Consider the following 13,729-nt stretch of genomic DNA (forward strand, 5'->3'; position numbering starts at 1 on the left):
TAAAAGACTATGTTATCCCCAGCAATAACATTCTATCGAATGGTGTCAAAATACCCAGTAACAGGATAGTAAATTTGCATAGGCATTTGGATTCATTTTGGGACTTTCTCTTCTATTCTCTGGTCTCTATTCATGTGTTAGCACTGTATTGTTTTAATTACAGAAACTTTATAACACCTTTTTTAATGTCTAATTTTTTTGATTAATTTTTGTTGGAGTATAGTGATTTACAATGTTGTATTAGTTTCTGCTGTATTTAACATGTTTTAATACTAGGTAGGCTAGCACCCCCTCATTGCTCATCTTTCTTTATAGTTTTCTTAGCTATTTTACATATTTAAAAATCCACAAACTAGATAATCAATTTGTTCAGCTTGAAGCCAGCTTGTTCATATTTTGGAGGAGACTGTATTTGGTTTGTATTTTAACTCGGGAAATTGACCATCTTTATGGTATTGGTGCGTCCTATTCAAGGACAAGCAATGTTTTCTTCTATGTGGTCAAGTCTACGTTTGTATTTTTCAGCAGCGTTTTAAAGTTTTCCTCATTTGTGGGGGGTACATTTTTGTTCATATTTTATTGAGGTGTTGTTGCTATTGTAAATGGGGTTTTCTCTTCCATTACATCTTCTAATTGGTTATTGTACACATATAGGAAGGCTACTGGTTTTGTAAGTTAATTTTATATACTGCTCTCCTGGTGAATTCCTTTATTATTTGGGTTGGTTCTATCATTAATTCTCTTGGTTTTCCAAGGTCTGCAGTCGTATCTTATGCAAATAAAGATACTTTTTCTTCCCCAATTCTTAGGGCTCTAATTGTTTTCTCTTTGGAAGAAATGTCTATAGTGTTTCCACATTGTAAAATTTGCTAGTTTTAGGACTGAGGTATAAATATTTTACATAGTTTATTTTTAATCATAGCCCTCATAAACTAAACCATTGGGTTTTTCTTTTATTTAGCTTCCAGAAAAGCGGCCCACATTTCAGCAACTCCTATCTTCCATTGAACCGCTTCGGGAAAAAGACAAACCATGAAGAAGAAATGAGAAGTTCTGATGAGAATGAGTGTAAATGTTGGCCAACATTTTCATTCTTTTTAAGGGATGTAGCAAAGCACAGACATTGTAATTTAGCTAGTTCTTCTTAATGGTATTTTGTGTGCTGTTTGTTCTATTATCTAGAAATGAACAAGGTAGGAAACAAAAGATTTCCTTGAAATTTAGGTCAAATTAGTAATTTTATTTATGCTGCTCTTAATATTATACTTCCCAGCCTATAGCAGAAGCACATCTTCTGATTGATTGCAAAATAGAGAGGGTGTGTACCATATGTAAAGATTGAACAGAATTGAAAAATTGTTGGATATTTGTTCTTTTCGTAATATCACCACTATCATGATAATTAAATATGCTATTAGCAAGTATGGAAATTGTGACACTTGCCTTCATGTTTCAATGTTCTCAATCTTTAGCATGTATGAGAATCAAATGGAGAGTTTATTAAAACACAGGTTCCTTAGGAACTACCCCAGAGATTCTGGTACAGCAGGTCTGAGTGCAGCCCAAGAATTTGTATTTTTAACAAGCTCCCAGATGTTTCTGTGCAGTCAGTCCAAACTGCCCTAGGGGACCTCATTATGTAGTGGGCACCGTTAGGTGGTCCATAATTCAATCCAAATGATACAATTCTCATTTGATATCCAAATCAGTAAAATGAATTCATGTCATTATGTACACAAATATAAAACTAAAGTTAAATAACATAATTCAATAATATACTATGTGTCACACAGACACAATTTTTAAAGATGCTAAGGTATAACTTGATGCCTGTTTCCTTACACTTAACTATTTTCAATTTCAACTCAAGTATAACCACGATCTTGTATTAGATTGTTGCTTTGTACAGTACTCCCCGCTTATCTTCAGGGGATACATTCCAAGACCCCCAGTGGATGTCTGAAACTGAGGATAATACCAAACCCCATAGATACTATGTTTTTGCTATACATACATATCTATGATTAAGTTTAATTTATAAATTAGGCACAGTAAGAGATTAACAGCAATAACTAATAATAAAATAGAACAACTAGAACAGAATACTGTAATAAAAGTTATGTGAATGTGGTCTCTCTGTCAGAGTATCTTACTGTACAAATTGAATGCCTTTTCCATTTTAAGTAAGCATTTATACACTGCGGCCATAACTTTTGCAGTTTGAGGTGTGACAGCAAAACTAGTATGAATTTCTTTTTCTTTCTTCGCAATGTCACCGATGGAAGATTTGGTCTTACCGTAGGTTTCAGCCCCCTCAGCGTCTGATTTTTTTCTTTCCTTATTGAGACCTTTCACCTTTTTACTTAAAGGAAGCACTTTAGGTCTTATCTCTGGCGTTTCCGAATCACCAGTATCACTCCTCTGGCGCTTTGGAGCCAGGATTAAGTAAAATCAGGGTCACTTGAACACAGTAGTGTGGCACTGCGACAGCAGATCTTATAACCGCAGCCACTAATTGACTAACGGGTGGGACATGCTGGCCAAAGGGATGATTCAGACCCCGGGGGAGCAGAGCTGAAATCGCGAGATTTTATCACGCTACTGAGAACGGCACGCACTTTAAAACATATGAATTCTTTATTTCTGAAATTTTCCATTTAATATTTTCATATAGTGGTTGACCGCGGGTAACTGAAACCGTCAAAAGTGAAACCGCAGATGGGGGGTGGGGGAGGGTGGGCGCTACTGTAATCGTTTAAAATCCTTGAGTTTGGGGCCCTGGGGCTTCTGGCTAGTTTGATAACTGAACTTTCTCTTTCGGTCTTCTATCTTGACACAAAGGTACAGGAGTCCTATTTTACCTTCTTATGGCTATTACTAAAAGGTGCCTTAGCTTTCAAGCTTCCTGGGAATGCCCACCCTCACGGTCTGGTACTGAACCCATAGGTTTTCATCATTTTGGAGTACATCATTGTCATGTCTGTAATGTCAAGAAGGGAAAGAGAAAGGTTATGTGAAGGGCATTATTACAGTGAAAAGACACTAATGAAACCCTGCTACTATTTTCCAGATATAAGTTAACAATCTCCTTTGAGACATTCACACCCTTCCTCATCCCGCTCACCCCTCACCCCCCAGCTATTGTGAATGATCCCTCTTGGTTATTTGTCTCTTGACATTTAAATAATGATTCCTTTATTTTCAGCAGAATCGACTTATGATAATAGTCTTCTATTTTTTTTTTTACCACGGTACGAAAATCTCAATATATAATGAAATGTGCTGCTCTGATTCCGTCCACCAGAGATTTGCACCACAGACTGTTAAAGCTCCCCGAGAAAGATTTCTCACGCCCAAACTAGGTCTTCCTGGTCCCCCCCCCGCCACTTGAAAGGTGTTTTCCTTTCTTCTTATTTTTACATATTTGATCTTCTAAAAATGAAGCTCAGCAGGACTCTATGGGACCTTCCCAGGAACATGACCCCTCCCCCTGCCTCTTGTTTGTAGAAAATCTTTAGCTCCCTAGGCCTTCCCCAAGTTCCAAAGAGCAAATTTAATAAGAGAAATGAGAAAATGCAGGAACAAAGAAAAACAGTCAATCAAGACAGTAATAGTTTAGCCATAAATCAAAGTCAAGGACCTTTAGTTCCTCCTCAAGGGCTACAGATAATATCCTGAGCCGTATCCTTGAGCTGTTTTGCAGTTACTAAAACCCCCACCAGGTGGAAGAACTTAACTGCATCCTGACCACAAGTAGACCCCAGACTGGTTAAAACCAGAAGGTTGATGATGCTGACTCCAGAAATACCACCCAATTACCTCACCACCAATCAATGAGAAGAATGTCCACAAGCTGATCAGGTCCCCTACGACCCTCACCCCTAATGTTGCCTTTAGAAGCCCTTCCCTAAGAGCCATCCGGAAATTCGGGTCTTTTGAGCAGGAGCTGCTAGTTCTCCTTACTTGACAAAGTTACTCTAACAGTATGCTGGTCACTGCGTAAAGTGAATTGATGGGTAGAGTTTGGATATTTCCACCTATTTAATCCATTTTAAATCAGTTTTCAGGTCTGTATTGGATGCTGTGCTCAGAACTGGGCTGGGGGCTCTGAGATATATAAAAGCATTACCAGGTTTGGTTCCTAACCTGATGGTGTAGACGCTCTAACACAACTCTTTTTCGACTGATTTTATAATTGATTTATACAAGAAATATAAAGCAACTGAAGGCATTGGGATACATTCCAAGACATATGGGAGGTCAAGAGTCCTGGACAGTCAGATGGCAACTTTGTCCCTGGAAGTGAAAAGCAGACTGAAGCCACAGAAACCCGAGCACAGAGCACACATAAGACCACACGAGTGTGTAAATCGAGTATTTACTGAGTGTCTGCTTCGTGCTCAGCACTACTCAGACATTGTGGGCAAATACAAAAGATTTAAGAGATTGGGAGCCCACTTCAGAGGGTGGCATTCAGTTGGGATCTCCATGCACTCCACGGTTAGAGAGCAGCGGAAGCGAGTTTCTATCACGGGTGCTCCGGAGGGGGGTTCACAGAGGCCCCTGGGGCTAGTTTGATGTTGTCAGGAAGATGGTGATCAGGCAGCTTGGAAGTGAGAAGGCAATGTCCTCCAATGGCTCTCTGGATTCTTCTCTCTTCTGTAGCCCTGTCACCCTGAAGAAGGCATGTTCCAGTCCAATCATCACTGGGGGAAATCACTAGAGTACTTAGATCAAGTTAATGTGAAGAGAGCATGACATCCTTTACACTTGAATTCAATCCAAGTGAACAGTGCGTGCTGTTCTCCATCCCTGCAGCTCCGTGTGTTCACAGGCACCGTCTTTAAGAGTGATCCACCCAGGTTCCATACCAGAGCCCAACACCTGCTCCTGCCACGTCTCCTTTCTTTTCAACTCCAGCAACACAACGGACATTTCCATTTCTATTACCCCTGAACAGCGTGTGAGGCAAAAGACAAACTTTCTCTATTCTCTTAGAGAAACATAGAAACACCTCTTTCAGGAAACAGAAAAGTCAAATCCCGAGGCAGAAACAAATACTAAAGGCGATGCAAGTGAAGATGCCCTCTCCTCAGGCATGTCTTCTTTGGACAACTTTTCCTGAACAGAGACACAGCTTTGACATTTAATGACATCCTTATAATCTCCTATGTTCTGTACTGTGAAATTAACATTTACATACAATAAGATCACCTCAAGAGGAAATAAAAGAGATTTTTCTAAAACGAAGTCTGAACATCATCACTATTTTGGAATCCTGGATTATTTTCTCCTTTACTCAAGCCCACGGAGCCATAAGGATTTTCTTCACTGCTTGCTTGATTTTTCCTGTTAAATAAAGTGAAGTCACCTTAATATTGTGATGTTAGAATGACACGGCCTTCCTTGGACTCCACTGGGCCCAGGCATCTTTTTTGTCTCAGCATCTAATCACCTGTATTCATTTGCATACCAGCCCCCTCTCAATGGACCATAGGCACCCAGAGCGCATCGGATTCACTTCTTTAGGCCCATGATTGGTCGGCACGATGGCTGGCAGAGCACAGGAGATTGGTTAGGGTATAAGCTCTGGAGTCAGAGAGCAGAGGCCTCCGTGTCTCAGTTTGCCTATTTGGCAAATGATGGCAATCATGTGAAGTCAATGAAATAATGCTGGCAGAGTACTCACGGTACTTGGCATGTAATCCTCAATAAATATTGACCATTATTATTATTTTTAGGAACTCAGTGATCATTCAGCCAATCACCTCATTTTAAAAAGCTTCCCCACTAAATTATTAACTTCCAAAGTATAAAGATCAGGGTAGGCCTGCTTTGTAGTACAATAACCAGCTTTAGAAACCAAGCATATATCCTCATGTGTTACTGACTAGCCGTGCAAACTTGAGAAAGTTTCTTGGCCTCTCTGAATCTCAGTTTTATATATACATGAAGATAATTACGTATTTACATCATACAGTCACTGAGAACACTAATGTAAGAAATACATGAGCACGGTTGACAGTCTTATTTTTGTACCTTCTATTAACATAGTGTGTAGCATGAAGGAGGGGCTTCCAAATAAGTTCTTTAGTGAATTAACTTTGGAATAGCGTCTCATGTGCAAGTTTTTAGTATGTAGAGGAGTGCTTGTTAAACTGTAATGTGTGTCCAAGTCTGCAGGTCTTACTAAAACAAAGATTCTGCTTCATTGGGTCTCCAAAAAACTGATCGTTTTTCAGAAATACTCATAGACTTAGAAAACAAACTTATGATTACCAAAGAGGAAAGGGCAGGGAGGGATAAATTAGGAGATTGTGATTAACATATATACACCACTGTATATAAAACAGATAATCGGGCTTCCCTGGTGGCGCAGTGGTTGAGAGTCCGCCTGCCGATGCAGGGGACACGGGTTCGTGCCCCGGTCCGGGAAGATCCCACATGCCGCGGAGCGGCTGGGCCCGTGAGCCATGGCCGCTGAGCCTGCGCGTCCGGAGCCTGTGCTCCGCAACGGGAGAGGCCACAACAGTGAGACGCCCGCGAACGGCAAAAAAACAAAACAACAACAAAAAAACCCAGATAATCAACAAGGACCTACTGTATAACACAGGGAACTCTATACTCTGTAATAACCTATGTGGGAAAAGAATCTGAAAAAGAAGAGATATATGTATAACTAAATCACTTTGCTGTACACCTAAAACTAACAGAACATTGTAAATCGACTATAATATAAAATAAAAATTTTTAAAAAGCCGATCGTTTTTGTTGGCTTTGGGAAGGGAACTTGGAAGCAAAGAGTGACAGAAGACTCTGTGTATCCTTTTGTACTTAAAAAATTTTAACTATATGAATGTATTCTAGTAAATGCCTATTTTAAAAAATGAAGTTACTTGGGAGAATAATATAGTGAAGAAAATTGAGCAAAATAGACTAGTGCATGTCAAAGTTGAAGAACATGTTTAAACAGCCGAAAGTGTGCAAAGAGTTTTGTAAGGTGCTATAAAATATGATTAACTTCAATTATATAAGCCCAACAAACGTAAAGGTCAGAAAAACAAATCTAGTGGCAGGGCAGACTATACATCAGGTCTCTGGTGATTTAAATCCTCCATGAACTTGGATCTTCAACTCAAGAACAAATTAGAGGGTGCCTGACCCATCAACTGAGGGAACAGTAGGGCGTCTGTGCTGTCAGAGGAGGGGTGAAGAGGACTCGAGTGTAGCAGCTTGGAGCAAATCTCAGAGCTCATTCTCGAATATTTCACAGTTCAAATCCATCACTAATCCAGCCTCTAAGGTCAGTTCTAGACCGAGGAGGACTCATCAGTAAGGATAACGCCCTGAGCCCACTCACTCCTGCTGGGCTTGGAGTGCCTCTTAGCGGTGGGGGCAATGATGCTGTGGGCCAGGCTGGAGTTTACCAGGGCACACCAGCCAACTCCAGGCTGGACATGTCCTGTATGGTGGGGCTTTGCTAGGGAGGCAAAGTGCTGATGAAATCTGGTAAATTTCTAGGGGATGCATAAGAATATGTAGCTGCGAAATTGTCCAAATAAGGAATTGGCTTGTACAACCTACCACTCACCGCAAAATTTCCAGTTAGTTTTCCCTAAACCTTTCTGTTTTAGGATAGATAAGTCTAAGAAAGGTCACTTACTTTCTTCGATCTCTGATGCCAGTGAAGATGAGCACAACAATACCAATCACTACCACTCCCATCACGACCCCAAAGATAATCAGCCATACGGTGACAGGTGGCTCGTAAGGGGGTGCCAGCGTCGGCTGAACCCCCAGAAACTCCAGGCTGCTGTCATCCAGGCGGAAAGCATCATTGATACGGCCCCGGGACATCCTATTCCCAAAAGCAAAACACTTAGGCAAAAGAAAACTGTGTGCAATTATTGACTCCCTACATCATTGTTCCCAAACGGATTTGATAAGGCTTATCCTAAAAATGTATACCTAAAAAAGCAATGATATCAAAGTAAATAACCAGGTTCAGTGAAAGATTTGAGTTTTGACAATTATACATCCTTCCTATCTTGTAACCTAGATTAGGCTTGGAAACAGCTCCATTGGAAAATTAGGCTGCAAGTGTGGAAACGTGCAAATGGTTGGCATTTGTTCATTCGTGACTACTGCGTTGTAAAGGCAAAGTTGGCATGTTTGGTAAGAATTTCCCTTCTGTCAGGGTATGTCTACAATGATGTTATATCAAATAACGGAAAAGGACAACTGCATCCACCTCTTCTACAAATGAAACAGTCCCTCTACACAAGTCTTGACAGTTGTATTTTACAAATGAAAGGTGTTGACATCCAAAATTATCACTAAAAGGCAGCACTGGGGAGGAATACAGGGAAGGAGGCTTTGCCAAAAAAAAGGTGAAGATTATTTTTAAAACAAAAAACAGTGAAATGTTCAATATTCTAGATTGAAAACCAAAGTGTCTGGCATCACATCCTCCTGCCCTTGGGTATAGGGCAGGTCAGGAGGAGGTCAGAGTCCACCCAGAGAGAGAGAGAGAGAGAGAGAGAGAGAGAGAGAGAGAGAGAGAGAGGTCAAAGCAGCATTAGGCATGTCACCCCTGGCAACCTCTGTCTGAGAGTCTGGGCATTCTGGAAACAGGAAGTTTGAGGACCCCTGTAGCTTGCAGGAGGGCGGGGCTCCTTCATGATGATCTCAGCTGGCGCTTTTCCCCAGGACAAGTCACGCGGAGGCAGCCAGTGAGTCTCTGGGCGTGCTCCGGTTGTAAACCCCACTAAACCAGATTTTCTAGGCCCACTCTGCCCAGCAAGTCTTGTTTCTGCTTCCGAAGATGAACAGCAGCTCAAGAGTGCCACCTAGTGAGCACTTCCTGTAGCAGTGAGTAGCTGAAGCCTCTTTTTTTTTTTTTTAATGACAAGGGTAAACACCTACATCTCTCCATTATTCACTATTGCTGTTTTGGGAAACAGCTGAGGCAAACTGGGAAAACTGTCCCTTCTGAACACTCACCACCAATAGCAAGTCCCTCTTTTGGAATGGAGGCTAACCAGTGTCTAAGGAATCCTATCCTTGCCTACCTTGTTTCGGACTTTGGTTAGTTAAATGGATCCTACATCAAAGTCCCTACAGCAAATGATGGCGACACCTGCCCATGTGCCCTCTGCTCTTACCATTTTCCGGGTGTGCGGGCCAGGCTTCCTTCAGCCAGTATCTGCTGCCTTTTCGCAAGAGCATTCTCAGGCCACAAGATTCGGCCCTGCCTGCAGGCCAGCAATGCTGGGAAGTTAGTCTCCCCTGTAAGCAGTTCTCAACCAGTGACTGATGGGAGGTGGTGAATAAATACCCCAGCTCTGATGGGACAATTGAGGGGCATATTCTACGCCGTCTCCCAGAATTCCCAGCAGAATGGAGCTCTAGCTGCCCACAGTGGTAACCTGCTCATAACGTGTCCTTTATTACCTTCCTTCCATCCTGTCTCCTGTCCACATTCCTCCATCCGTGTTTCTTGAGGTCACCTCCCAAATAAACGACTTACACTCAAATCCTTGTCTAAGGACCTGTATCTGGATAAACCCAATTAAGACAATCCCCTTGCTATGAGATTCTGGAATTAAAACCCAAGTTTTTAAGATGAGGAAAAACATGTAAATGACTCAGAAGAGTGCCTGGCACTGTATAAGCACACCAAATATTCGTTACTGTTGCTGCTGCATTGGGGAACCCCCTGCCCTGCTATCATGCATTAGAAAGTGAAGTATCACCTGATGGCCTCTTCAACTTCAGTTCTAGGAATGATGTCAGACATATTTTTAGGTGAAGTGACAAAGAAGTTGAAGGAGATTCTTGGCTTCAAGTCACTCACCCACACGTCCTTCTCCCTGTGGAGAAACAAAAGAAACATCTTCCCTGGTGGCACAGAGGACACTGTAAAGAGAATGAAAACTTCTCCTGCTGGTGAAAAGGAGATGGGGGGAGGATCACAGGGTAAAGTAGGGAGACGTGGGGCAGGGCCCGTCATGGAAGGATGTAATTGTCCCAACAAGCTTAACAGGGCCCAAAGCACACGAACTCAACTGCATAAGGTGTGACAGCAAGTCTTGGCGCTGTTAGTTCTGCCACCGTATAAGAACAACAGTTTGGGGTTTTTTTCCAATCATAGAAAAATTTCAAACTGAAAGCAGTAGCAGAATCAGCAAGGAATCGTTGGTGACCCAGACTCGTGCTAAACAACATGGCAGGCAGCAATGGCCCTGTTCCATGGACAGAGGTGGTGCGTTGATATCTTCGAACCTTGCCCCTCCCAGCAAAAACCGTCATGTTACCCCCACCGTGAGGGTGATGAGCGGGGTTGACAGTACGATGTGACAAGACTCTGCTCTCACAGCTGCCAGACTGATCCTAATAAAACCCAAGGCAGATCACAGGGCTCAGAGCCTTCCTCGCCCGGAAGGAAAGCCAGTGGCCTTAGAACAGCTTGGGAGGCACACACGAACTTTCTTCTCGCCTCCCCACCCCCCCGGCCCAGTCCCACCATGACCACATCTCCCACTGGTCTTCTATTAGCTCACTGTGCTCCAGCCACACTAGCCTCCTGGCTGCTCCTTCAACAGGTGAAGGATATTTGTCCCTCGGGATCTTTCCACTTGCTATTTTCCCAGCTGAAACATTTCCCCACAGTCTGCACCTGTGACTCTCTTTCCTGTTTCAGCTATTTGCTCAAATATTAACAAGGCTTTCTCTGACCATTTTAGTTAAAATTGAACCCTACACACACACACACACACACACACACACACCAGCACTCCCTAGCTCCTTTCCTGTTGAATTTTTCTCCCTAGCACTTATCACCATCGAATTCTACTACTTATTTACATATTTTGTCGACTGTCTATAACACACACACACACAAAACAGATACATTAGAATATAAGCTCATGAATGAAAGCAGAGATTTCTGCCTTTTTTTTTTCAGTGCTGAGGGTAGATGAGAGCATTTGGGGAAAAGAAGGGGAGAGGAAAAGAGGAGAGAGGAGGGAAGGGGGTGGAAAGGGAAGAGAGAGGCGAGGAGAGGGCCATTTAATAATAACAGTGCTCTTGTCACCTACGAGTCAAATAAGTCACAATCATCCCTAAATAGACTGGCCCAAATTCCAGGAGATCAAAGAGATTTAAAAGTTATTAGGAGGTTTTTCTTAATTTCATTTGAATAAAAGTTGAAGCATAATATTTTCTTAGACCCAAGAGTAAGGGAAATACTGATTGACAGCACAGCAAATCAACTCACCCAAAAGGAATGGTCTTGTTTCTGACTTTTGAAAAATACTCTCTCATGGCGTACGCAACAGATGACCGGAACAAGTACATTTCATTGTCATTCCATTCATACTGCAAATTCAAAACAAAAACATTGCTCAGTAGAGATCGTGGGGTACATTAAAACCTGATATTCTAAAAGCTTTTTTTTTTGGTCGCACCGTGCATCTTGTGGGATCTTGTGGGATCTGAGCTCCCCGACCAGGGAATGAATCCACGCCCTTGGCAGTGAGAGCGCCAAGTCCTAACCACTGGACCGCCAGGGATTTCCCCACAAGCGTTATTTTTAAATTGTCTAATATGCCAAAGATTCTTGCTCTGCGTGACGTCAGTAACCTCCAACTTGAGTGTGCATCAGCATCACCTGGAGGGCTTGTTAAACCACTGAATCCTGGGCCTGAGCCTCAGAGTTTCTAATTCAGAAGGTCTGGGAGGAGACCCAAGAAATCGCATCTCTAACAAGCTCCCAGATGGTGGGAGCTGGTCCCGCTGCCACGCTTTAAAAACCATGGCGTTCACTGGCCCTTTTAATTTAGTTTGATGCAAGCTGAAATAAACACCCGGAGGGAAGGTTTATAGATGGGAGTCATGTGAGCCATTGGTTTTGGTTAAAATGTCCGTATACTGTAAACAAATATGCGGAGTTTTTACTATTTTTATAGTAAATTCTTGGATATGTGTAAGTGTAAAAAAAAGAAGAAACTTGAGGTTCAAAGGAAAAAAATTTTTTTTGTAAACAAGGTAATTTGTTCTTGTGTTTCAGTGCTAAACCAATGGCTTGTGTATTTGCATCGTCCAGGAAAAACCTGTTGAAAGAGAAAAAAGCGTTCACTCTTTCCTCCAGTAGATGGCAGTAGAGATCATGAATAGCACGAAGTTTGCATCTCTCCCCCTTCTAGGAAAAACAATTACGAGATGATCATACTAAGTGAAGCAAGCCAGACAGAGAAAGACAAATATCATATGATATCGCTTATATGTGGAATCTAAAAGGATGATACAAATCAACTTATCTACAAAACAAAAACAGACTCACAGACGTAGAAAACAAACTTATGGTTACCAAAGGGGAAGTGGGGGAGGGATAAATTAGGAGATTGGGATTAACATACACACACTACTATATATAAAATAGATAACCAACAAGAACCTACTGTATAGCACAGGGAACTTTACTCAATATTTTGTAATAACCTATATGGGAAAAGAATCTGAAAAAAAAAATGTGTATATGTATAACTGATTCACTTTGCTGTTCACCTGAAACTAACACATTGTAAATCAACTATACTTCAATTTTTAAAAATGTAATTACATTTTCAGAAGTAAATCTAAAATTTTAGCTGTTTAAAGAAAAGATTTCATTGTAAAGCAACTATACTCCAATAAAAATTAATTTAAAAAATAAATAAAATAAATTTTAAAAAGGATTTCAAAGGGTTGCTACATTGACCCCAGCTTGATATCACACAGCTGTTGGAAAAAGTTGCTTTAATAGTAATAATGATATTATTAATATTATTACTAATATTCTGGTTACTATTTCTATATTCAAAAAAAGCAAAGGCCAAGTTCTCAAATTAGTGTCAAAGATCCAGGTGGACTTTGCCATGAAATAGCTTGAACTGGGCAGTTATTCTGGCTAAAAGTATGGTTCTGGTCTCATCAAAGCAGCCTCTCGCTCAGTGAATAGGCCTCAGAACGTTACACCATCAACCCCTCTGAAGACTACCGATCCCTCACTGCATGGAAAGAGAACATGGGGACACATGTCAAGAAAAAAGAAGATAATTGAAAAGGATCCTGACCTACCAGATACTTTAAATTAAAATAATTAAATTTCATTAGTCTAAGGAAGAGCTAATAAAAATATGACAGAAAGAGAAATGATCCCAGAGATACTCAATGATTGTTAAGAAATAGGAACTTGAACTTTTAGAGTTTGGGAAGTGATGCACTTCCATTTTTATTATTTCTTTCTTAAACGTTCCTTTTTTACTCCTACTATGTTATTTATGTTTAAACGTCTTACTTATCTATGAAAGTTACACTACAACTACTGTGGAACCTTGGACAATATTTAACTTACCAGGAAAAGTAAGGGGGTAGAAATGCCATCTTTGGGTCTATCCAGTGCAAAGAACAATTTTCTGTAGCACCCTGGACTGTTTTACCCAATAGTGTCAGGCTGCCCTCTAATCCTGCAAAGCCTGCAGGATGCCACAAGCCCACCCACGCCTTTGATCCCCATCTGCCTGGGGCGACCCTCTCCTCTCCTCTTTCCCAATCAAAGCCACTACTGCTTCAAACTGGATAACCTGAGACAGGTGTTTAGGAGAAAGGAATAGCTGATCAAAGTAATTCACATGAAGGTGTAAGTAATCTGATTTTCTGTAAAACATTCTGTTGTCCTGAAATGCAT

At 41.3% G+C, this 13,729-nt stretch overlaps 2 protein-coding genes across 4 annotated transcripts in view; one reads left to right on the forward strand and one right to left on the reverse strand.

Moving 5' to 3' along the window:
* Positions 1-2,059, forward strand: part of BMX (BMX non-receptor tyrosine kinase) — a 42,453-nt gene extending 40,394 nt beyond the window's left edge. Inside the window, exon 18 of the mRNA XM_082681317.1 lies at positions 962-2,059. Coding sequence (XP_082537443.1) covers positions 962-1,036 — 75 coding nt within the window. The 3' untranslated portion in view covers positions 1,037-2,059. The remainder of the gene's footprint in view (positions 1-961) is intronic.
* Positions 2,060-2,889: 830 nt separating this feature from the next.
* The window catches only part of ACE2 (angiotensin converting enzyme 2), a gene marked incomplete at both ends in the record, with an annotated part of 52,655 nt that continues 41,815 nt past the window's right edge, over positions 2,890-13,729 (reverse strand). Inside the window, 4 exons of one of the 3 annotated variants that reach the window (XM_082681125.1) lie at positions 2,890-2,980; positions 7,664-7,858; positions 9,756-9,872; positions 11,279-11,379. In XM_082681125.1, the coding sequence (XP_082537251.1) occupies positions 2,890-2,980; positions 7,664-7,858; positions 9,756-9,872; positions 11,279-11,379 (504 nt within the window). Of the gene's footprint in view, positions 2,981-4,267; positions 5,350-7,663; positions 7,859-9,755; positions 9,873-11,278; positions 11,380-13,729 lie in introns of those variants that run through there. The other 2 variants (XM_082681124.1, XM_082681126.1) reach the window with 2 other exon arrangements.

The sequence above is a fragment of the Grampus griseus genome (assembly GCF_964374135.1).
Source record: "Grampus griseus genome assembly, chromosome: X".
Lineage (NCBI taxonomy): Eukaryota > Metazoa > Chordata > Mammalia > Artiodactyla > Delphinidae > Grampus > Grampus griseus.